The sequence below is a fragment of the Ailuropoda melanoleuca genome, chromosome 7, assembly GCF_002007445.2.
Source record: "Ailuropoda melanoleuca isolate Jingjing chromosome 7, ASM200744v2, whole genome shotgun sequence".
Classification (NCBI taxonomy): Eukaryota; Metazoa; Chordata; class Mammalia; order Carnivora; family Ursidae; genus Ailuropoda; species Ailuropoda melanoleuca.
This window is the reverse complement of record NC_048224.1, coordinates 141,451,536-141,477,017: the sequence shown is the minus strand read 5'-3', so window position 1 is coordinate 141,477,017 and position 25,482 is coordinate 141,451,536. Positions and strand designations below refer to the sequence as shown.

Here is a 25,482-nt window from a genome sequence, read left to right as displayed (position 1 = left end):
GACTTCGACACTCAATTTTCAGTAACAGAATCCTATTTGGTCATGTTGTAGGCATAACATCAACAAGGAAATAGAAGATTTGAAAAGTACTATAAACCAACCAGACCACTTCACCCAATAAAAGCAGAATACAAAATCGTCTCCAGTGAACAGCGTTATGTTCTCCAAGAAGGACCATTAATTAGGCCACAAGAAAAGTCTAAATACACTTAAAAAGACTGAACTTATACAAAATATCCTTTCCAACTACAATGGAATAAAACTGGAAATTCATAATAGGTCACCAAAAAACTCATAAAATATTTGGGAAATTAAACAACACACTCTTAAATAACCAATGGGTCAAAAAAGAAATCACCTAAACACAAATGAAAACAAAAATACTAACACAACACTTACGGAATGCAGCCAAAACGGTGCTCAGAGGGAAATTTATAGCTCTAAATGCTTACGTTAAAAACAAAATCTTAATTCAGTAATAAAATTCTAAACCTTAAGGAACCAGAAAAAGAATAGCAAACTAAACCCAAAACTAGCAGAAGGAAGGGAATAAATATTCAAGTGGAAATTAAACAATCTAGAAAAACAACAGAGAAAGTAAGAGCAAAAGCTGATTCCTTGAAATGATCTACAAAATTGCCAAATCTTTAGCCAGATGGACTGAAGAGGGAAAGAAACTTTTATTGGTAAAATCATAAAATGTTAGAGGACAAATTATTACAGACTTTACAGAAATAAAGGATAACAGGATACTATGAACCAACAAACTGAATAACCTAGATGAAACAAATTCTTAGAAACGTACAAACTACCAAAACTGACACAAAAACAAACAGCTGTAACAAGTAAGGAGACTGAATCAGTAATCAAAAGTCTCCCAACACATAAAGGCCCAGAACCAGATGGATGGCTTCACTGGTGAATTCCACCAAATTTAAAGAAATAACACCAATTCTTTTCAAAAAGCTTCCCAAAAAACCTGAAGAGGAGAGGATACTACTTAACTCATTTTATGAGGCCAGTATTACCCCAATACAAGATCCAAAAGCATTACAGAACTACAGACCAATAAATATCTCTTATGAATGTATATGTAAATTCAACAAAAAATAATTAAACTGAATTTAGCATTTTATTAAAAGGATCATACAACATGACCAAATAGGATTTATCCCAGGATCACAAGGCTGGCTCAACATAGAAAAATCAATCAGTATAATATATCACAATAGAAGGAAGGAAAAAACCTACATGACGTTATATAAATGAACCAGAGATGTCCCCCGTATACTGAACCCTACGTTGTTTACTTCTTCACAGCAGGCGGAGATGGTTAGCTGAAGGCCAACAATACCAAATTCAATTTTTACACATACAATTGTTTTAAATATAGCTTAAACAAGCATATCTTTAGCCATCTAGAGCCTGCCTGTTTTGCATACTAGGGAAATCTACACTCAGGATCCGCTAGCTGTAAATAAGACAAATCCTGGGACGTGAAAGACCACATTGCCTGCCACTACACTTCAGACTTCTCTAACCCTAAAACTTCCTACCCCGCTGCTACCACATTGCCCCCAAGGAGCTCCTCAAATACAGCTACCCAAATAAAATGGGCTACTGCCACCTTACGGTCATGTTTTTCCCTCAACAGCCCCCAAACCCTAGAACTCATTACCACTCACCATCACAACTGATCCACAAAAAAGAAAAAAAATTTTGACAAAATCTGCAACGTTTCCTGATAAAAAAGCAACAACAAAGCATTCAATAGGCTAGGAATAGAAGGAGACTTCTCCAACACCATGAAGGGCATCAGTGAGAACCTGTGATTTGCATCACTTTGAATGGTGAAAGACTGAGGACTTCCCCCTAAGATCAGGAACAGGACAAGGATGCCTGCTTCTGTCGCTTCTATTAACATAATACTGGCGTTCTAGCCAGAGCAGTTATGCAAGGAAAAGAAATAAAGGGAATCCAAATTTGGAAAAAGAGGCAGACCTATCTCTATGTACAGATGACATGATCCTTCTATGTAGAAAATCCTAAATAAATACACGCGTGCACACACACACAAACTGTTAAAGCTAACAAACACACTGAGGATAAAAAATCAACACAAAAAAACTGGCTGTATTTCTATACACTAGGAATTAACAATCCAAAAAGGAAACTAAGAGAACAATTCCATTTACAATAGCATCCAAAAGAATGAAACACTTGGGAATAAATTTAACCAAAGAGGTGAAAGACTTGCACAATAAAAAAGTACAAAGCACTGCTGGAAGAAGTTAAAGACGGCATAAATAAATGGAAGCACAGCCTGTGTTCATGGATTAGAAGACATGATATTAAGAAGATCTACAAATTCAATGAAATCCCTATGACAATTCCAGATACGTTTTTTGTTGCAGAAATGGAAAAAAACCTAAATGCATATGGTAATTCAAGGAAGCCACAACAGCCAAAACAGTTCTGAAAAAGAACAAAGTTGGAGGGGTGCCTGGGTAGTTTAGTTGTTTAGGCTCAGGTCATGATCTCAGGGTCCTGGAATCAGCCCCATGTCCAGCTCCCTGCTCAGTAGGGAGTCTGCTTCTCCCCCGCCTTCTGTTCTCCCCCTACTTGTGCTCTCTCTCTCTCACATAAATAAAACTTAAAAAAGTTGGAGGACTCACACATCCCAGTTTCAAAGCCTACTACAAAGCTACAGGAATCAAAACTGTGGTACTAGCACAAGGATACACATATGGACTAATGGAATAGAATCCAGAGCCCCGAAATAAATCCTCATATTTATCAACAATTGATTTTTGACATGGGTGCCAATGGGACCCATGGGAAAAGGACAGTCACTTTAAAAAATGGTGCTGGGAAAACTGAATATCCACACTCCAAAGAGTGAAATTGAACACAACTTACAACGTTTACACAAATTAACTCAAAATGGATCGAAGACCTAAGTTCAAGAACTAAAGTTATGGAAATCTTAGAGAAAAACCTAGTGAAAATCTGCATAATCTTGGATTTGGCAATAGTTTTGTAAATATAACACTGGAAGCATAGTAAATAAAATAGATAAATTAAACTTCATTAGATTAAAAATGTGTGCATCAAAGGACACTATCAAGAGAGTGAAAACACAGTGGAAAGAATGGGAGAAGATATGTACTCACGTATCTGAGGATATCCAGAATTGATAAAGGACTCCAACAGCTCAACGACAAAAAGATAAACAGCCCAATTTAAAAGTGGGCACGAGATCTGAACAGACATTTCTCCAAAGACGTGCAAACGGCCAACAAGTACAGGATAATACTCAACATCAACAGTTATTAGGGAAACACAACCCAAACCAAACGAGCTACTACTTCCCACCCACCAGAATAATTATAATGAACGAAGAGCAAAGAGCCTTGGTAAGGATGCAGAGAAACCGAAACCTCATACACTGGTGGTGAGAATGTAAAACGGGCAGTTGCTGTAGAAATTTGGCCAGTTCCTCAGAAAGTTAAACACTGAATTAGCACGAGCCAATTTCTCCTAGGCATACACCCGAAGGAACTGAAAACAGGGACTCAGATATTTACAAACTCCTATTCACGGCAACGTTATTCACAACAGTCAAAAGGTGGAAACAACCCAAGTGTCCATCCCCAGATAAATATGATATAGGTGATATATGGTATGGAATATTACTCAGCCATAAAAAGGAATAAAGTTCTCGAAAAAGCTACAAGAGGAATGAACTTAAAACATATGGTAGGTAAAGTCGGACACAAAAGGACAGATACTGTAGATACCACTTATATGAATTGGTCTAGATAGGCAAATTCAGACATAGAATAGATGAGAGGTTATCAAGGGGCTCCTGGATGCTTCAGTGGTCAAGCCTCTGCCTTCGGCTCTGGTCATGATCCCAGAGTCCTGGGACTGAGCCCCGCCTCAGGCTCCCTGCTCAGTGGGGAGTCTGCTTATGCTCTCTCTCCCTCTTGCTCTCAAATAAATAAAATCTTAAAAAAAAAAAAAAAAGGAGCTGGAAGAAGGGATGAGTATGGAGTTAATGCTTAACGAGGACAAAATTTATTTTGGATGATGAAAAAAATTGGAAATAAATGCCACTGAATTATGCACTTAAAAATGGTTAAGATGGCTATCTATCTATCTCTATAACCACACACTCACATACTTTCTCAGAGCAGTTCAGGTTTACAGGAAAATGGAACAGAGAGCACAAGTTCCCATGGACCCCCCACCCACACCTGCACCCACACCTTGCACTGGTGTATTTTTATCAACAGTGATGCACTGGTATTAACTGAAGTCCACAGTGCACGCTACGTACATTTTACCAGAATAAAGACAAAAAACAAAACAACAAAAAACACATGGATGGGGGGTATATCACAGGGACACAGGAGCCAAGCTGAAGGAGCTCCCAATGGCCAACACCGAAACAACCAAAACCCTAAAATAATATTGTTTAGGATTAGAACCTAAAATGTAAAATACATATACATGAGTCCACACTGATGGCTGAATAAACAGGAGTCACAAATTTTCATTACGGAAGAATTCCAAATAATACATGCAGATATTTTCCCTTCTAGGGGTAGAGCTTAAACCCGTTGGTCCTAAAAACAAACCACCCCCAAAAAACAAAACCTTGGTCCTACTGAGGACAGGCTGAAATTTATGACTTGCTTCTAAGCATGCATTATGGACAGGGAAAAACAGTAACTTTACAGGGAAAACCTGGTAGATACCATCAAGATTAACACCATCTGTGATAAATCATGCTGGTATTGTGAACCCCTGACACCTAATGAGAGCAGCGCTTCATCCACAACTGTGGTATTTTCTTCCCAAAACCAAGAACCCTAGTCCAATATGAGAAATACATCAAACAAACTCAAATAGAGGGACATTCTTCAAAACAACTGACCAGTCCTCCTCAAATCCATCTAGGTCATGAAAAACATAGTCACAGCAGAGAGGAGCCTAAGGAGAGCTCAGTGCACTGTGGCTCCAGGACAGGGTGCTGGGGCAGCATGAGGACATTAATGGAAAAGTGGTGGAACTCCAATGAAGCCTGGAGTTGCATGACTTGCAGCGTACCCGTGTGCAATTCTTTGTTAAGACAAGGTTTCCTGGTCACTCAGATGTGAATGGGGAGAAACCCGGTGAGGGGTCTGTGGGAGCTCTCTCTGCTACGGCCGCAGCTTTTTCTTCACAAACCTAAACTCAGTCCAAAAGAAAAGCTGACTGAAAAAGGAAAAAAAGACATAATACACACTTTACCTCTTTATTCCTCTACACAGAACTGTTTTGTAGGATCAGAAAACACGTGTTGTGAAGGTGTGCGGTCCAGTCTCTTCCAGCAGGCCTCCATTCCTAAATGGAAAGGTGCAAGCCTGCATTCATGTCAAGAAATGGGGAATTCTGAAGACGTGACAAGGATGTGAGGAAACCCTGACCTCCCCCAGGACAAAATGGAGCTGAGACCTGTCTGCAATCACGTGCTGTGGTCTGACATAGAGGTCTCCAGCATCATGTCACTTTCGTTCATTTCAATTTCGAAGGTTTCTTCCAAGGAAGGTCTGGGATCTGGGGTTTTCCTTGAGGTTTCTAGTGGTGCAAGCCCTGTTTCTTCTGTAGTCTGTTTTTCTACTTCAAATTCCCTGAAATCCCACGGAGGTGAAATAATGTTTTTTAGTGTCTTCATTGTATGCACATCAAAGTCATAACATTTTAATTTGTCTTTAATGTCTGCTCCTAAAAGGAAACACAAGGAGAATAAAATAAGAAACTCCATCATTTATCTGTCATTTCCATGGTTACACAGCACTGCCTCCATCATTTAGTTCAATGGTACTTTTAAGAGCACAAGTACAGCTCAGAAGAAAAAAACATTCCAATCACTCTTCTCTTCCTTTTCTCTTTATTATCAAGGGGGTTGTTGGGGAGATTTAGAAGCACATACGGTTTCTGCTCCCTGTGGCTCAGCAGCACCTGTTCCTAAAGCCCTCACACAGGAGGGGAGCCAGCCAACAGGCACGTGCCCTCACCTGCTACAAACAAGAACCGCTGGCTGGCATTCTGGCATCGGTATAGTCATGAGCCTTATGCACACAGAAACCACAATTAAGGGAAATGCACTTTCCACATATCAAAATCTTAAGACTAATGGACAAGAGACTTCCAACAATATATGAGGTTCAATCATTTCTGACATAAACAATATAATTTTACACAGTTCAAACTAATAGCTTTCAGTAATAGGTGTTTTGACAGATCATGACATGCAAGCCTTCTAAAAATAAAAATAGTACAGTATGGTGATTAGAGTTAATAATACTGTATTGCATATCAGAAAGTTGCTAAGACAGATCTTAAAAGTTCTCATCAAAAGAAAAATTTTCTAACTATGTATCCATCTAGGTCATGAAAGACACAGTCACAGCAGAGAGGAGCCTAACTAGATTTGGGGTGATCATTTCACAATGTATACAAATACTGAACCATGATGTCGTACACCTGAAACTAATATGCAATGTGACAATTACACCTGAATAAAAAAAAATAAAGAGTACATAATGACTGATACACTTGGAAATCTCCTCTGTAAGACCATTAGCTTCGTGAGGACAGGCAAAACATCTGTCTCACTCAGTACTCTACCTCCAGACTCTCCCTAGCTTTATAGAAATTTTGCGTTTAAACCTCACAATCCTCCTTGAAGAAAAGAGGAACCTGAGGCTCAGACCTGCCCAAAGCCATGTGGCTGAGTGGCAAAGCTACGTTTTCAACACAGAGTCTTTAGGACGCCAGAGCTCAAGTTTTATGCTTTAGCTTTAAGAAACTGAGTCATAACACACACCGTAAAGTGTGCATTGCCAGGCAAACCCTCATATATGCACATACCCACACAGCCATCACCAGACCGAAGGAGAACACACTCTCAGCTCCCAGAAAACCACCCCGTGCCCGTTCCAGTGAATACCGCCCCTTCTCAAACCAGAAGTAATCACTGCTCAAATTCTTCTATCACCACTGATTAGTTCTGCTTATTACTAATCTTCACACAAATGGAATTAATCATTGTATATTCTTTTGTCAAAATGCATGAGATTCACCTATGTTACAGCATGACTTAATAGTCCTTCTAAGTATGTAGTACTCTACTGCGTGAGCTCGCCACAATTTCTTTCTCCATTCTCCTATGTGTGGACATTCAGTTTTTTCCAGTTAGGTATATGAACATAGCTGCTGGAAACAATCCTCTTGGTGAGCGCTGGCTTCCTGAGGCCCTTGTACCACTGGACACATACCTGGGAGTAGAACTCCTACATCCTAAGAGCAGCAGGGCAGGTCACCAACCTAACACTGCAACAAATCACACCTCTTAGCCCCTACCCAGGATGACACTGTACTCAATCATGTGACCTGTGAACAGAATGTGATGGAAGTGATTCTGTGACACTTCCAGCTTTCAAGAGGTCTTGAGGCTTTAGTTCTCGTCCTTAGAACCCTGAGACCTCCATACTACAAAGAACGCTGAGATAAAAGACCTGCAAGAGGCCCAGCTGTGTCAGCTGAGGCCCCCATCTGTGCATGAGGCCATCTCACTGTCAGCTCATCAAGTGCCTGCTAACCACAGCTGCATTAGCGAATGAGACCAGCAAACGAGCCACCAAACAACCTACAGAACTGTGAGAAATAATGCATCATTGTTGGCTGGAGTGGTCTGTCTGGTAGCAACAGGTAATAAGCCTGTTTAACTTTAGCAGACATGTTCAACAGTGTTCCAAAGTGTAGTCCACCAACAATCAACAATACACCCGAGTACCAGCTGCTCCGTACCACCACCAACACTAGGCACTGTTAGTACTTTCCATTTGTAGCCAGCCTGGCAGGTGTGCAGTGACATTTCAGTATGGTTTTAATTTCATTTCCTTGATATGTAATGGTACTGAGCACATCCATTTGCCACATCGGTGGATATCCTCTTTGGCGAAGCTCCTGTTCAAGTATTTTGCCCACTTTGGACCTACCTTTTTTTTCCTTTTCAAATTTTTATTTAAATTCTAGTTAACATACAGTGCAACATGGACCCATTTTTTTTATTGAACTTTTTCTTATTGATTTATAAGATTTTTCGTATTCTAGACACAAGTTCTTTGACCAGTGTACAAACTGTAACTTCTGGTCTATGATCTGCCTTTTTTACTCTGTTAACAGTGTTTTTCATGAACAGAAGTTCTTCATTTTATTGAAGCCTTATTTAATTAACATTTTTTTCCTCTCATGGTTTTATATCCAGGTCTCAAGGGTTAACCTCACTGCACCCTCTTTACCTTATACAAGTTGTAACTAAGTAAGTGCCCAAATACAGCAATTCCATCCAGATTTATCTTATGACCTGCTTATCATTACAAAAAAATTATTTAAAGAAACACACAGCACTGTAATGTGAATGTAAACCAACTTAATATCCCACTGAAATGTAAAAGTTAATATGCTACTAACCCCATTTTATAAAGTAAAAAGGACAGAACCTTTTCATTTATTAGAAATTAGAAATTATTAGAAATTAAGTCTCCAGGATTTTTTCCATCAATTAGACTGATTCTCCTATATCACAGCACTTTATACGTACTCTGTAATAGTATTTTGCATATACCGAGTACTCAATTTTAAAATTCATGAATACTTAATAAGTCATTAATTCCCACAGCATTGTTTCAACAAAATTAAATGGGAGTTTCTTGATATTAATATAGTTACATGGTTAGAAAGATAAACTTAGAACCTTACACGAGATTTGAGAAACCTACACAAAGACATACAACAATCTAAAGAATAGAATACAATGTCAATCAAAATAATTAGCATCTTACCAATGTAAGCTTCAGAATCACCAATGTACATCTCAATGCAGTGACCAAGCATTGTAACAGAAAATGTATCATCTCGCCTAAGCCCAAGGGCCTGTCAGAAAAGATTCAGCGTGGTTATTACAAGAAAATGTATTTCCCTCTCTTTCATTTAAAAATATTCCTGTAGGACTCAATTCAAAACACTCCAGGGAATCGGGGTGAGCGGGGGTTACATGAGTAGTCATGAACTGATGTCTGTTCAAGTTGGCTGATGGCCATGTGGAGGGTCATTACGCCACTCCTCCAAAAAGATTTTCAAAACTATCTCCATACAGAGCCTTCTAAGCCTTCTGTATTAATTATAAAAGAAGAGAGGCAAATTATACCATCTTCACACACATTTGAAAGATCACACAAACCAGAAAAGTTGCTAGTCCTACTTCTGACTAGCTCAGTACTCTGGTTATCACAGTTGCATTTGCAGGACTTGATTGTGCCTGAAAATTTTAACCAACCCTATGGGTTTTCTCATATTTTATATTTCTCTCCAAATACCATGATTTCACTGATTCTAAGACCCACATTTTTTTTTCTGAAAAAAAATTTTTTTTCTCAACTTGGGATGTCTTGAACAACTGGTGGTTTCTTACTACTGTGATCAGTTGGCCACAGGCATCATGAGTGTCATGCGTGAGTAGCCTGGACTTGGAGGCCATGGAGGTGTAGACTAGGCCACAAACCACGTGAACGCTCACAAATACAGGAACTGCCGTTGTTGTTGACACTTTTTGGCAGCGTAAGATCTGCAGAGCCAACATCTCTGTTTGGGAGAAACCTAGTCAAGAGCAGGGTGTACGTGCTGGCACCACGAAAGCAGAGACATTGACCACCCAGTACAAAAGTGATTTAGAAGAACCAAACTCTGAATGTGAGGAATAGAGGACCTTAAGTATCTGTTTCACTTATATTTTCTTTTTTATGTAGATACTAGAGTGATCCCTGATGAAAATCTATGTCCTAATATGTCCAAAGAGAGCACTTTTTCGAAGTACCAAAGAACGGAGAGATGAGAATCATGTGAGGTTTCAAGGTTTATTTGTACGCGTCTGTCTGACTGTGTGTGTGTGTGTGTGTGTGTGTGTGTGCGTGTGTAGTCAACTTGCTTCTTAATGGTGTCTTAGATTTGGTGAGATACGGCATGTGGATTTAGGAGAGATTCGTTCTTTGTGATGAACACAGATTGTTTTGTTCACCAAAGTGATCTAAGGGAATTAATTCTAAGTCCTAAATAGAGAGACTGGAATTTCTTTTCTCCTGCTTAGACGGGGCCAACAAATACCACGGACACATGTGTGTCTCACTGCACACTTGGGACAAGTCTCACATTTATCTCTAATTTGACGAGTATTGCACAACACACATGCTTTTCTCTGCAAAGGAAAGAAAGCACAAGGTCGCCTGAAGAATTTTAAAATTGCAAAACAGACGCTGCCTAGAAAAACAAACAAGCAAACAAAAAGCCCCAACATCGCCTAGAAAAGATCTTAAAAAATAAATAAATAAATAAATAAGTGGTAAATGTTAACTAGACATACTGTGTGGAAATAGTCAACAGCATTTTCAAAGTTGCCCATCAGACTGTGGATATAGCCTATGGCAGAATAGGTGGATGCGTTCTGGGGAATTAACACCAGTGCCTGACGGTGATAGTCCAAGGCCTCGGCATACTTTCTGTGAGAGAAGACGAGAGAGGGAGTTGGGAGCAGGGAGAACGGAAAGAAAGAGAGAAAACAATTAGCAGGTACAGTGAAAGCACTCACTTGCTAAGTCTAAGAGGAGTATTCATCCATGTAAAAACATCAGAAGAGCAGTTTAGGCTGGTAACGGTTCTTCATAGCCACCACTGTGCACCTGAACACCTCCCTGGAATCCCCCTTCCCGCCTGCTCCGCCAGCCAGCTGAGGGCACTCCTGCAGGGACCCAAGACTGGAGCTGGAACAGCACTACACTGCAAGGCCTCCTTTATGGTGAGACAAACCAGCTACACCACTGCTGGTTAAAAGCAACCAAAGGTCCAAAGAAGTTACTTGGGACAACATTTCTCAAAGTTCTCTGGAATATATGCCCTGTAAACCTTTTTGTGAAAAAAAGTTTCACTGAACTTTGGGAAATGCTGCGGCTCATAATGAATAGCAAAGACTCCAAGATATCCTGAAACAGATAAACCTGTTATATTCTGAGTAGCCTACAGTTTCCCAAATTCATTTAACCAAAGAATCTATTTTTCAAGAAACTCATTTAACCAAAGAATCTATTTTTCAAAGGCTGCTGTTTATCACATCATAAAACTCGTACCTAGAGAAAAAGAGTGAGTTAGAATATGGATATGGTTTTAAATATACCCTACTACCCTTATTCTTCCAAATTAATTTTGAACACCAACTTTTCAAATCTAAGAAAATAAAAGTTATTATAATTCTTTAAACTTCTAAATTGTACCACCAGAATATAAAAATAAAGAAGTAATAAATACCACTAGAGATAATTATTTTGATGCTTGCTATATCTGAGCAGCAAAGTACACAGTTGGAAGATCTCAAAATAAAAATATGGAAAAGGGCACGTGGCTGGCTCAGCCAGTGAAGCGTGCAACTCCCGATCTTGGGGTCATAGTTTGAGCCCCACATTGGGTGTAGAGATGACTTAAAAATAAAAAATCTTAAAAAAAAAAACACATGGAGAAGGCTACACAAAATTAAGTAAACTTTTAGTCACAAAGAATATTTCTGAAAATGTCCTACTTTACTTACTTAAGCTTCCTGCAGACATGCCCCAAGTTGTTCAACAAAGGCTCCCATTTGTCAACTGTTACCTGAAACACAGCAGCATCAAACCCATGACTCGCGCAGGCCACTTCTCAGATGGGCCCATTCGACCACACCACCACACGCGCCTATGCGGGCTGCCCTCTCTCCTGGCGCCTATGCAGCCTGAAGCAGAGCATTTGTTGGATTCTCCAACTTTCTTTCCTATTAGAAGTGACTCCCTGAGCACGCTATTATTACTTATTAAAACAACTCTGTTAATAAGCCCCACCATGCTGAAGAAGTTCAACTTCTATATCTCCAGCCCAGAGCCTTCCAACTGCCTACTAAATATTCCTACTTAGAAAGCTCACAAGTACTGCAAATCCAGTGTGCCACCCACTAAACTCTTACACTCTCTCCTGCCATCCCAGCTCCCTACCCTCGTGTCCTTCTGAGCGCCTGCTTCTCATGCCTGGCACCCATATCATCCGTGACCCCTAGGAACTACCAAAGGCTCATTCATCAGCCCCCTCGGTGTAACGCCAAACCCCACGTAATAAGTCTTACCTGGGCCCCACCACCTCAGGATAAGATGCAAGGCCCTTAATGATACACACTTAACCCTCCTGCCCCATTTCTTGACCTTCTCTGTGAACTTAAAATCCATGCTTTACTGGATTTGCTCTAACTTGGCACATGTTGTTCTCTATACCTTTTATAACCTCTTCCTCACTTGTGCCTGGCTGATGTCTGCTCCTGCTTTAGGATGGAGACTTAAGATGCCGTATCCAAGAGGACTTCTCGGCCCATCCTCAAGTCTGGATTAACTGCCTTTCTGTGTGGGTTCCTTTATTTGCTCAATCAACAGCTGTTTTTGTGCATTGTTTAATTATTGCCAATTTACTTATCTGCAATCCCCAACAGGTCTAAGGGCAGGAACTATCATGCTAGTTTCCTATTGCCCCCCAATACCTCGCTCAGAGCTTAGGACACAGTCGACACACATTGGTCAGTCTGACCTAACCAAACAACAGACCTGAGCCACCCTCTCCAGCTCCCGAGCCTGGCTCTAGGAGACATAGCCCATGGGAACGAAAACACACCCTTCGTGATTCTTAGGCACCATTGCTTCCCTGTGGCTATTCTGACATTTGCTACAGTTAACAACTGAGGTCAAACAGTATTTCCCCACCTTCGTGTGACTTTTTAATGGGCATTTTATCAATTTAGTAGTATTGTGCATTTGTACTTAAAAAACTATTACTGTAAAATTCTGTAAGACTCCACAGTGCCCTCGGATCATCAAAACGTATAGTTTCAACTCTAAGTGGGGTTTGTGATAGTGTGTCTTAAAATTTTTTGTGCATGAGAATCATCTCGGGATCTTGCTAAAACTGCAGACTATGATTCAGTGGATCTAGGATTGTGCACTTGTAGTCAGCTTCCAGGTGATGCGAGGCAGTTCGTCTAGTTAGAACAGCAAGGCTTTAAGGTATTCAACTCTGAAGAGCGGCAAGGTGATATGTGGCAACCCCATATTAACAAAAACACATTCATTATCCAGACTGCCCGAGACTGAGCTGTTCAAGAACCTGTTTTATATACACACATGTACCAACACACAGAAATATAGTGTTTGTAAGTTCCTAGGACAAATAAAAGACCAAAATAAATAAAGCTGTGTCTATGGGGACAAGCGGACTGCCCTTGGCAGGGATCCAGAGGGAGCTGTGTCTGTGTCAGTAAAGAGGAACCAACAGCCAAGAAAAATGTGTGCTACAAGCAAGGGTGCCCAAAAAGGAACAGAGTAAAAATGGGAAGCTGAAATCATAATGGAATAAAACAAAATAGATGTGAATAAAAAGAATCAAGAACCAGAAGAGTGGTGATATGCAAATCCCTCATCTACGGATGATGACAATATCTAAAACTAACTGTTCATTTTAAAATAATACCCAGGTGTACACATCCAAGCTAGCTGGGAAGTTAATTCACGAGCACACATCTTTCATATGGCAGAACCTAGTTAAATATTTCAAACATTGAGAGATGTAAATATGTATTAAGTATGAGGTAAGAGAAAGCCATGATAGGTCTGAATAAAGGGATACCTGGCCTTATTCCTACAGAGGTGGGTACTGCATATTTACCCATTAACCAAAGAGGAGGCTCTTCAGTGCCAGAGAAGGACATCTTATGTTAGATGATACAGTGCCCACCAGTGTCCAGTATCACATATTCCCCATATCAAATAATCAACAAATATATTCTGATTACTCCCACATTATCAAAACTACAGCCTCTTAGGAAGCTCACAACCGACACCTACCCTCCCTCTCAATTAGAAACACACTCATTTTATACCATGTGGCAAAATAAATGCCTGAAATCCAAACATTAACAAGCTATTTGCCAGGATAAATATTAGCCCCTGTCTCCTGGGCAAGACAGATTGTCCATATCATTGTTCTCATTCAACAGCAAACACCCTAAGAGTTACAAATATTACATAAAATACCTCATTTCCAATTGCTTTAATTTTTTCCAAAGCATCAAGAAACCATTTTTCTGCTGTTTTCCATCTAAAATAAAGGGGGAAACTTTGCAGATTATTCAAAATTAGCAAGTATAAACATTATAAGAAAAATGAGGTAAACTTCTGTAAACAGTTTATTAAAACTCAAATTTAAAGGTCAGATAAATGATTAATTTTACGGCATTAACATCACAGGAGTTTAAGATTTTAGTAGATACAGTTAATTCTCATTATTCTTGGTAATTATATTCCATAAAGTCACTGTGAACACTGTTTTAACAAATACTGAACTACGGCTCCTGGTGAAAATATAGGGTCAGGTTCCTACAAACCTGTGGTCAACTGTTCAACGTATAACCTGTTTTCCATGTGCTTCTGTTGACTGACACTTTACTTAACATACATGTTGACCCACTGACACTGAACACGACCAGCAACAAAGCTCATCTGCAGCCCTCTTGTACGTAGGGTCAGGAACACCACATCAGTACCACGCTTGGTGATCATTTTAAACAGTAACATCATCAACAAAAAGCATAAAAATGTGAAAAGAAAAAAAATGCTCATTTACAGTATGAGAGCAGAAATGGGAAGGCAGAACGTCATCTCCGCCTCAGCTGGGAACGTGCATCTATCTGCAAACGTGAAAGTGCTGACTCTGGCTTACAAACCAATGGACTGTCTAATAAATCATCACTGTATATTATTTTAAAACAGCTCCAGGGGCGCCTGGGTGGCTCAGTCGTTAAGCGTCTGCCTTCGGCTCAGGGCGTGATCCCGGTGTTCTGGGATTGAGCCCCGCATCAGGCTCCTCTGCTGAGAGCCTGCTTCTTCCTCTCCCACTCCCCTTGCTTGTGTTCCCTCTCTCACTGGCTGTCTCTATCTCTGTCAAATAAATAAATAAAATCTTTAAAAAAAATAAATAAATAAAACAGCTCCAAACTTGCTTTTATATATACCAGATCATCCAATTTTTAGAATACACACACACACACCATAAATAACACTACAGGAGTACTGAGTTACTGTTTTTAAATTAATGTATAATTTAGCACAAAGAACTACAAATATTTTTCTCTTTAGAGTATGACACTGAATTACTTATTCTACAAATATCCAAGGATACAGTAATGTCTCAAATGACTAGGAAACTCCAAGAATGAGCCATTCTAATTAGTTTAATTTTCAGATTAACTGGCAACTAAATGAGTAACATTTTTCTTTCACAACTGTGGGAAATCCTTCTCAAATGTAGGACTCCAGCTCCTAATCAACAACGAGGTGATGAAGGGTTCCGTGATGCCTCCAGGCCACCATATGGGATGTAGTCACTTGACCATCGGCAACAACTGTCCAGTCTTGGAACTATGAGCCTGTGGCAGCCAACGTCCAAGGGGACCAAAACCCGTTTAGTAAATTTAAAGAAATCCAAGATAACACTTCGTATTTTCTTTTCTTTTCTTTTTTAACTGTCTGCCTCCTTCTCCTAAAATGGTACATATTTAAAAACAAAAATCTAATGAAGAGTCACTGAGGACAGTAAAACCTCTACTGACTGAGGTTTTACTTCACCTACAGAAAGAAAATGGAAGGGTTTTGGGCCTTTCAGTACTTACTCTCCATTCTGAAATGCAACCACACCAACCTCATGCATAACAAATGGGTCTTCTGGTGCAATGCTTAGTGCTTGGCCAAAGAATCTTTCAGCCAATTTTGAGTTATTGGTCAATCCATATTCTAATCCGATGTACAGCATTGGCAAATGACACCTAAAAAATTGGAAAATTTCACATATTCAACACACCTAAAACTTTATAATTCAACAGCAATTAACTTACCAATTTTAAATCCTGTCCACAAAATAACTTAAACAAGCCAAAAAACGAGGTACTTACTTTTTTCCTAACACTTCATTTACTGATATTTAATCAAGGTCCAACAGGTTTTTAGACCGATCAGCTACTACTTCTAGAATCCATCAGCCACCTACTCATCTTTATTTTTCATCATTCTACAGTAAAAACAAAAAACCCAAAAACCCTCTGAAGCAGGACAGGTGTGTGCTTCCTGTTTTCTTCCACGATGCTAATGTCAGACCCTTAGCCTAGACTGTCTTCCCTCCTCTCCTCTTCTGATTCAGCACCATGTGTCCTTCACGAGGTATTCAAGTTCCACGTCCCTTTGTGAAACGCTTCTGACTTTCTAAACTAAATGGCTCTCCCTTGTGTGGATTCCTATTATCTCAACTCCTGTCAGTTCTATGCTAGGGAGTTCAGAAGTATGTCATGTATACCCCATTTTCACATCCTCTGAAACAGTTCTAAGCACAGAGTAAGTACTAACCACTTAACTGAATCTTCATCTCTTGTCAGACCAGTAATTACATTAAAAGAAACAGAATAATATTTCTTTGAAGATGGATCTAAGAAAGTCTATAAATAGTAACCAACTGGTTGGTATGTGCTTTGGTTTTAATCAAGAATCATGAGTCAGGGGCGCCTGGGTGGCACAGCGGTTAAGCGTCTGCCTTCAGCTCAGGGCGTGATCCTGGCGTTCCGGGATCGAGCCCCACATCAGGCTCCTCCGCTATGAGCCTGCTTCTCCCTCTCCCACTCCCCCTGCTTGTGTTCCCCTCTCTCGCTGGCTGTCTCTATCTCTGTCCAATAAATAAAATCTTTAAAAAAAAAAAAATCATGAGTCAGATAAAGACTCCATCACCTACAGAAGGGTCGTAAAGAACCCTTAAAAGGATTTACCTGGAGGAAGTACTTCCAAAATGGCCAAGTAAGGACCTCCAAAACTCTCCTCTATAAAAGCAACAAGAACACTGACAAATTATCAAAATAAACTTTTTCAAAACTTTGGAAGTTAACCAAAGGCTTACAACAACCTGAGGGGTGTTTATTCTAGAAAAACAGCTTAAGTGTGCAAAAGACACAGGGAACAATTAGCAATCTGGGGTCAGAGGTTGGGGGGGACCAGTTAACAGAAACTGTCTGGGACAAAGACCAAATGTTGGATGTGCTAGACAAACCCTTTAAATATACTATTTTAGACGTGAAAATAGAAATAAATAGAAAATCTCAAGTTGAAAAGTAAAATAAAAAATTCAGAAGGGTTTGACAGCAGTTTGAACAGGCTGAAAAATCAGTGAACTTGAAGACAGATCAACTGAGATTACCCAGTCTAAGGAACAGAAAGATAAAAGAATGAAGAGAAATGAACAGAGCTTCAGAGACCTGTGGGTTGCCACCAAACGCACCAAAATATGCAAGACGAGAGCCCCAGAAGGCAAAGGGAGACAGTTAGGGGCAGAAAGAATACCTGAAACCAAAGAATATTTGGGCCAAAAACACCCGAATGCTTAAAAAAAAAAAAAAAAGAAACAAAAAACCTCCAAGTAGACCAGAGATCCACACCCAGACAAATCATAGTTAGACCACTGAAAAAGCAACCCCCCACCTTTAAAGCAGTAAGAAACTACAACTTATAACACACAAGAGATTCCCAATAAGATTAACACCTGACTTCTAATCAAATACCTGGAGGCCAAGAAGGCAGATGGACGACGTTTAAAGTGCTGAAAGAAACAGAGCGCCAACCAAGATTTTATACCCAACAAAACTACCCTTGAAAATGAAGGTGAAATCCAGAATTTCTCAGGGGAGCAAACAGCTGAGAAATATTGTTGCAGATTCACCTTACAAGAAATACCAAAGGGAGTCCCTCAGGCTGAAATGAAAAGGACACTAGACAGTACCTCAAATCCCACATTTAAAAAAAAAATAGCTTAGTAAAAGTAACCACATAAACATAAGACCATATAAATACATTTTTGTTTGCAACTCTTTTCTTCTATTTGATTTCATAGATAACTGAATATAACAATTATAAATTTGTGTTGAGGGACTTACAATGTGCAAGATGTGATATGTATGATAATAGCACAAAGGAAGTAGGAGGGAAGAGAGATGCACAGGGGTAAAGTTTTTATGTACTCCTGGAATTACGGTGCTGTGGAAGAGTAAGAAATATATTTGGTCTTCCCCTTGTTCTTGATACAGAGCACCTAAAACCCTCGCAATCTCCTGAGTGATGGGAGTCTCTCTTGTTATTCATGACCCCTTTTGATCACACCTGTTTATGCTAATGAAGGTGATGCAGGGTAGCACTCTGCAACAGCCTTGTGATGGGACTGGTCACCAGAAGGACCAAGTGATGAGAGGGTGGCAACTTTTCTTCCCACCCACCGACCTCCCAGGAAGGGATGGTTTAGAGATTAAGTCCCATAAAAACTTTTAAACAATGAGCCTCAGAGCTTCTGGGCTGGTAAGCACAGAGTAGTGCTGAGAGGGTGGCATGCCTGGAGAGGCGTAGAAGCTGTGGGCACCCCCACCCACATACTTTGCCCTGCGCATCTCCTCCACCTGGCTATTCCTGAGTGTATCTTTTATAATAAACCAAAAAACGTAAGTAAAATGCCCTCCTGAGTTTGGTGGGTCATTCTAGCAAATCATCAAATCTCGGGAGAGGGTCATGGGAACCTCTGATTCGTAGCTAGTCAGAAGTGAGTGCCTGGACTTACCACGGGCATCTGAAGTGGGAAGGGGCAGTCTTGTGGGACTGAGAGCTTACCCTGTGAAGGGCCTGCACTAAGTCTGGGTAGTATCAGAACTGAACTGACTTATAGGATGCAGCTGGTGTCCAGAGAACCAGGGAACTGGTTGTTGGTGTTGGAAAGCCCCTTTGTTAATATTAATCTAAATTAGACTGTTTTAAGATGTTAACTGTAATCTCCAAGGTAACCACTAAAAACAAAACAAAACCCCAAAACAACAAAAAAACACAACGCAAAAAAACATACTATAAGGAAAAACCAAGGAATTAAAATGTATGTTACAAAATATCTAATACAAAAGGCAGTAATAAGGAAGAACAAAAAAGATGACATAAAACAGAGTAAAATGGCAAACATAAATTCTAAATTCTCAGTAATTATATAACACATAAATGGATAAAATTCCATCAATAGGAAAGTCATTGGCAGAATGGATAATAAAACCACAATCCAACTACATGCTGTCTATAAGAGACATACTTTAGATTCAAAAACAAACAAGTTAAAAGTAAAAGGATGGGAAAAAGACCATGCAGACAGTAACAAAGGAGAACTGGTGAGATTATACCAATATCAGACAAAATAGCCTTATGACAAAATCTGTTACCAGAAACAATGAAGGACCTTCTATAATAATAGAAGGTTCAATCCATCAAGAACCTAACAACAGAGACCCAAAATACATGTAGCAAAAACTGCCAGAATTGGAGGGGAAAAGAGACAATTCACACAGTAGTAGCTGGGAGGTTTCAATACCTCACCTGCCATAAAGGATAGAATAATGGGCAGAAGATAAAAAAGAAAACAGAAGACAAGAACAACACTATCACCCAACCAGACCCAAGGGATTACAATGATAACACTGAACTCAAAAAGAGCAGAATTCTCAAGCGTACCCGGAACATTCTCTACAACAGACAGTGTTAGGTCATAAAACAAGCGTCAATAACTTTGAAAGGACTATGTTCTCCAACCACAATGGAATTAAACTAGAAATCCTAACAGAAGGAAATTTGGGAAATTCACAAATATGTGGAAATTAAACAACATACTCTTACATAACCAGTGGCTCAAAGAAGATATCCTAAAGGAAATTTTAAAATATTTACACAATTTCAAACATTCACCCAAACATAGGGCAAGTTAAGAGAATGCAAAGTTGTTCTGATGGGGAAGAACTGAAAAGAACAATGCTTATCTTAATGAGCTGATCTGAAATTTTAACTGGATAAAGTTTGTTAAATTGGGAAACTGTTATTGGTTTTGATTCTTAGGTAGGAACTAACAAACAACTAATAATAACTATTCTGGGTTTGTGAGCACCCAGAAAAAAAAATTAAAAAAAAAAAAAAGCACTCTAGCCTGTACTCATAAGAAACAATCCACAGTAAATTATGGAGATTTTTTACTGCCAATTTATCAGATTGATAGATATGGGGTCTAGGTAGACATGGGAACCAAGCTTCAGCAAAGCACTGGAAAAGTCTTATACATCTTCGTGGATAAACTGGAGAATCCTGGACTGAGTATCAAGGGCCATTTGGGCAAATCAATAATTGGATGAACAATTTTAACCTGGAGGATTATTTTTTTTTAAAGATTTTATTTATTTGAAGGGGTAGGAGAGGGGCAGAGGAAGAGGGAGGGGCAGACTCCCTGCTGAGCAGGGAGCCTCAACGGGAGGCTGGATCCCAGGACCCTGAGATCATGACCTGAGCCAAAGGCAGAAACTTAACTGACTGAGCCACCCAGGCACCTCTGGAGGCTTGTTTCTAGTATGTTGGTATTAGGACTGAATTTAAATGCCCCCTGCCTTGACCAAATTCATGTTAAGCCCTACCCCAATGTGACTACATTTGGAGAAGGCCTGTGAGGAAATTAAATAAAGGTTAAATGAGGTCATAAGGGTGGGGACATGACACAATAGGGCTGGAACCCCTGTGAAAGAAAGAGACCAGAGTTCTCTCCCTGCCATATGAGGACACCGTGAGAAGATGGCTATCTACCATGGACTGAATGGGCCAGCACTTTAACCAGTGACTTCCCAGCCTCTGGAGTGGTGAGAAAATACATTTTCAGAGTGCCTGGGTGGCTCAGTCAGTTGAGCGTCTGTCTTTGGTTCGGGTCATGATCTCAGGGTCCTGGGATCGAGCCCCACATCGGGCTCCCTGCTTGGTGGGGAGCCTGCTTCTCCCTCTGCCCCTCTGCAGTACTCATGCTCTCTCTACTGCGTGCACTCTCTCTCAAGTAAATAAAAAAATTTAAAAAAGAAAAAAAAAAGAAAGTACATTTTCTTTCTTCAAATCATCCTGTCTATGGCACTTTGGTAAGGCAGTCTGAGGAGACTAATGCAGTTAGGGAATGAAACTTTACAATATGTACATGGATGACAAGTTAGATATAAAAGTCATATACACCAAATCCAAAGAACTGAAAAAAATCTGGGCATCACTAATAATTTAGATGCAGAACTGGGCACCAAAATAAGTCTGACAGTTTGAAAAGGGCTAACCCTAACGAGAGAACATTCAGTGTGAATGAGTACATGATCCCACTCCTGAATACTACAAGCAAACAAATCAAGGTAGCTTCTGCTGAGTGCTTTCTGCACATCAGGTACTGTTCAAAGTCTTGAACTGGTATTGTCGCCGTCACTCCCAGGAACCACTCCCAGGAATAAGTACTGCGATTACACATATTTTTCAAGAGGATACATACTTTGCCAAGATCATTAGGCAGTGTGACCTACTGCATGCCTACTACCTCTCCAGAGATGGAGGTGGCCCACAAAAAACAAACCTGCACGGCAGGCCTAGGGCTAGAGCTAGGGCTAGGTGAGTCCAAAGAGAGTGGACAGGAATAACAGCAACACTTCATTCCCCAAAGTACGATACTCTTAGGGCACACTTACGCCACTATCAATACACTTAATACTGACATAAATCTAGAACACTGGCAAATACAGTCCATTAAGCCCACAGCAAATACCTTTTGGACTTAAATAGGATATAAATAACAATTTGCGCATGAATACTTTCATTCTTGCATGAGCATGTGAGAAGGAGCTTCTAGCCTCATCTCTTCCCTCAGCTTCATTCCCTTCTGTATTGGTTAAGGTGAACTGCCAGACAAAATCACTACACCAGCCTCTCCTTCCCTCAATTTCCATAGTTACTTTACAATCATAAGCTATTAACATGACACAAGTATGGTATTTTTGTTTAGTTCAGCGACCAAATGGCGGTGGCAGTAACAAGGGAATCGTCATCTTGTGAGCAAAAGCAATCCTTCGTGGATTTTACTGCGTGCTTTGCCGTACCCTTTCATCAGCTGTGCAGCTGTGAAGTAGGCAGCCATGGCCTGGTCGTGCTCACTCTCCACTGCAAACGAGTGCCCGTATGCTACCCACGCAGGCCCGTAAGTCTTCTCAAGTGTTGTTGCTTTGCTGAAAAAAAAGAGATGTCATTCTAGTCATACACTCATTCTTAAATTGTTAATCAGATATAAACTGATGGCTTCAAGGATATTAGAACAAATGAGCTCTCCACATACTGAATACTTGTATAGCAATTGTGTTAATTTATTTCAAATAAAACAATGATTAATAGTACAAGCAAAATTTTAAGAAATTTTAAGAGAGGTCCACAACTTTTTAGGTATGATAACCCACTGGCATCCTGTACGGAATTTACAAATATAACTTAATCCAGGAGCTTTGTTTCACTAATGGTGGTGGCAGCAACCCTTTATTGAGACACCATGTTAGAGGCCTTATATGCATCACCTAATCCTAGTAACTTGCAAGATAAATCATTATATTTTAAACATAAGGATACTGAGCCGGGGAAGATTAAGTGACATCCCATGGATGGTGGTAAGAGAGTCACCCTGGTTCTGCAGACTGGACTGCACGGTCTCAAACAGTCATAAGTAATCTCCGGTTAGCAGACACACTGGTGACCCATACCATAAAACATGGAAAACATAAAGGATGAGATTACCGTTTCCCAGCATTTTATTTTCTACGTTTTCTACCACTCAAATGTTTCATGTAGAGTCCATCACATAATCAGAGAAGCACACCTTCCTACTCCACGAGAAAGCACAAGTTCTCCTAAAATGCAGAAGACTCAACTAACCAGAGAATTCCTCCCTATTTTTTTCCTAGTGAAAGATCCTTACATGTCATCCTCCTGGTTTTCCTAACAAGCCTGGGATACAAGTATTGGATCATTCCCATTTTTAAAGGAGAGAGAGGGTCAGAGAAATTAACTTTCCCAAGGAATTACAGCTAGTAAGTGGCAGGACTTGCATTTGAATTCAAATCTGGGTCCAAAGTTTATACACTTTCTCTTAGGAGCCATTTTCTATTTTGTTCACGTGGAAGAAATCAGTTGTTACAGTATTTTAAATCTCTAGTAATTCTTCCCACACTAGACATTTTTCTGTACTTGAATAATTGAATAATACTGGTTAAAGGAGCTTGACTGGGTTGCACGGAGTTCCTTAAGCTAAGACCACAGCAGATTCTTGTTATAAAGCAGTTCACTATGCCAAGAATTCTGTTCTATAGACACATTTAGTGATCCTAATCTCACGTGGTTTCATGTAATTCCACAACTGTTAACAAAAAGTCCTAGAAGATTAATAGTATCTCCATAAATGAAAAACAGGTTTCAAATTACATTGTTTCATATTTTTTCTCATTTACAGATAATAAATATATCCTAAGTTCTCGAGAACAGGGTCGATACCACTGACTTCAATCATCTCCCCTCATGACACCTTATAAAAAGGTACATAATTGACACAACTGAACTGAATCTGCTAAAGAAATCATTCTTTCATACTGCTTTTCAATTATTTAACTAACTATTGTATTGAAAAGGATGAACAAGAAATCACTTCCTGTAGGCTTATTACAGATGAAGACAACAGATTCATACCTGAGATATCTTCTGGCATGTTCATTTTTATGACCAACCATGAGATAGTAGCATCCCACTGCAAACCAAGACACCTACAAAGTTCAAAATTTATTGTGACCGAAGCTGCTTAACTTGCAACTGGAAATCTCTAACATATTAGGCCAGAGAGTGGACTAGATGTTCCATCACATGTTCTAGTTCAAGTTATTCAAGTTAGAAACTTCTCTGAGACAGGGTATTAAGCCCTAGGTGAAAAAGAACAGATTCTTCCTCACAGTGCCTTCAACGATGTCCCTGCATTTGATAGATGAGGCCCCAAACGCTTAGTTCAAACACCAGCCTGAATCGTGTTCCCTGGCTTGACCCTGGCTCTAAGCAGGCACTAACCAGGATCGGCCTCATTAGCTGACTTCTCTTGCACTGGTTTTGCCTCTTTCTAAATTATTTTCACACTGGCTAGGGTACAGATTCTTGTGTGAGCCTTAGGCCTTGATCCTGACTTCTGTCTCTAAAGACATAGTTCCTGATTCCAGTTTCAATTTCTGGGTCCTGGCTGTGATCCACAGCAGCATGGGAGACACAAGGATTCAATCATTACACAGTTCAACAAGGTATCTTACACATGCAATGTGAAAAATCATTACTCCCAAGAGGTGAGAGTAGGACTTTCACTTTCAACATTTTATTTTTCTGTATGTCAAGTATTTTAAAATAAGCATATATAATTTCTATAACCAGAAAAAAAAAAGGATTTTTGTCTTAAGCTATTGTTTGTAGATACTTAAAAAAAGAAAAAAAAAACTTTCGTGGACTGAAAAAGTTAACACTGCTTGTAATTATCATAGCACTAGGAAGTTCTCCTCCAACACCTTGAAATAAAACATTATTCACTTGAATTTAAATATAAGCTACTACTTAAACACCAGTTAAGTATTCTTTTAAGGTTCAGGTATTAAAAAAAAAAAAAACACCCTAAGAAAAAAAGGTATACATTTACTTACAGGATTACTAGGATATAGATCCACCAACTTATGAGAAAGATAGAAAAGTTCTACATTAAAGAAAAAGAAAAAAAAAACAATTATATCCAATGAATTTTAAGATACGACTTTCCTTCAGTTAAACTCTCCACAATCATAGACTTTGTTCTCACAGCAGTAATTTCATACTTTTTCTTTCACCTAATGAGATATACAAACTGCACATGGCAGCTGCTACAGCTGTTTCATTCACTTCCCCCCACCCTGACTCCTGACCCCGTAAGTGGGTGCTAAGTGCTTCTGAGTGGCTGGAAAACCGGATGAGTGGCACAGCACAGAGCACATCATGGTGCTTAAGAAACACCTATCTTAGGGGCGCCTGGGTGGCTCAGTCGTTAAGCGTCTGCCGTCGGCTCAGGGCGTGATCCTGGAGTTCTGGGATCGAGCCCCACATCAGGCTCCTCCACTGGGAGCCTGCTTCTTCCTCTCCCACTCCCCCTGCTTGTGTTCCCTCTCTCGCTGGCTGTCTCTCTCTGTCAAATAAATAAATAAAATCTTTAAAAAAAAAAAAAAAAGGAAAGAAAGAAGCACCTATCTTAAAAACTGATGTCTCTCACTCCATGGCCTTATTATGGACCATCTCAACCACCCACAACCAATGTGAGTAACCAAACTTTCAGGTTTATCAAATCAGCAAGATGATTTCTTGAGTAATGTGTAAATCCTAGCACACCATG

The 25,482-nt window shown here is 39.7% G+C and overlaps 1 protein-coding gene across 4 annotated transcripts in view; it reads right to left on the bottom strand.

Moving 5' to 3' along the window:
• Nucleotides 1-5,286: 5,286 nt before the first annotated feature.
• Nucleotides 5,287-25,482, bottom strand: part of CDC16 (cell division cycle 16) — a 29,875-nt gene continuing 9,679 nt past the window's right edge. For 3 of the 4 annotated variants that reach the window (XM_034665543.1, XM_034665541.1, XM_019806663.2), the window contains 9 exons: nucleotides 24,767-24,816; nucleotides 23,784-23,857; nucleotides 22,157-22,282; nucleotides 15,836-15,988; nucleotides 14,202-14,265; nucleotides 11,687-11,748; nucleotides 10,472-10,607; nucleotides 8,898-8,988; nucleotides 5,287-5,772 (listed from right to left, as the gene is read on the bottom strand). In XM_034665543.1, the coding sequence (XP_034521434.1) occupies nucleotides 5,513-5,772; nucleotides 8,898-8,988; nucleotides 10,472-10,607; nucleotides 11,687-11,748; nucleotides 14,202-14,265; nucleotides 15,836-15,988; nucleotides 22,157-22,282; nucleotides 23,784-23,857; nucleotides 24,767-24,816 (1,016 nt within the window). In that variant the 3' untranslated portion in view covers nucleotides 5,287-5,512. The remainder of the gene's footprint in view (nucleotides 5,773-8,897; nucleotides 8,989-10,471; nucleotides 10,608-11,686; nucleotides 11,749-14,201; nucleotides 14,266-15,835; nucleotides 15,989-22,156; nucleotides 22,283-23,783; nucleotides 23,858-24,766; nucleotides 24,817-25,482) is intronic. The other variant, XM_034665542.1, reaches the window with a different exon arrangement.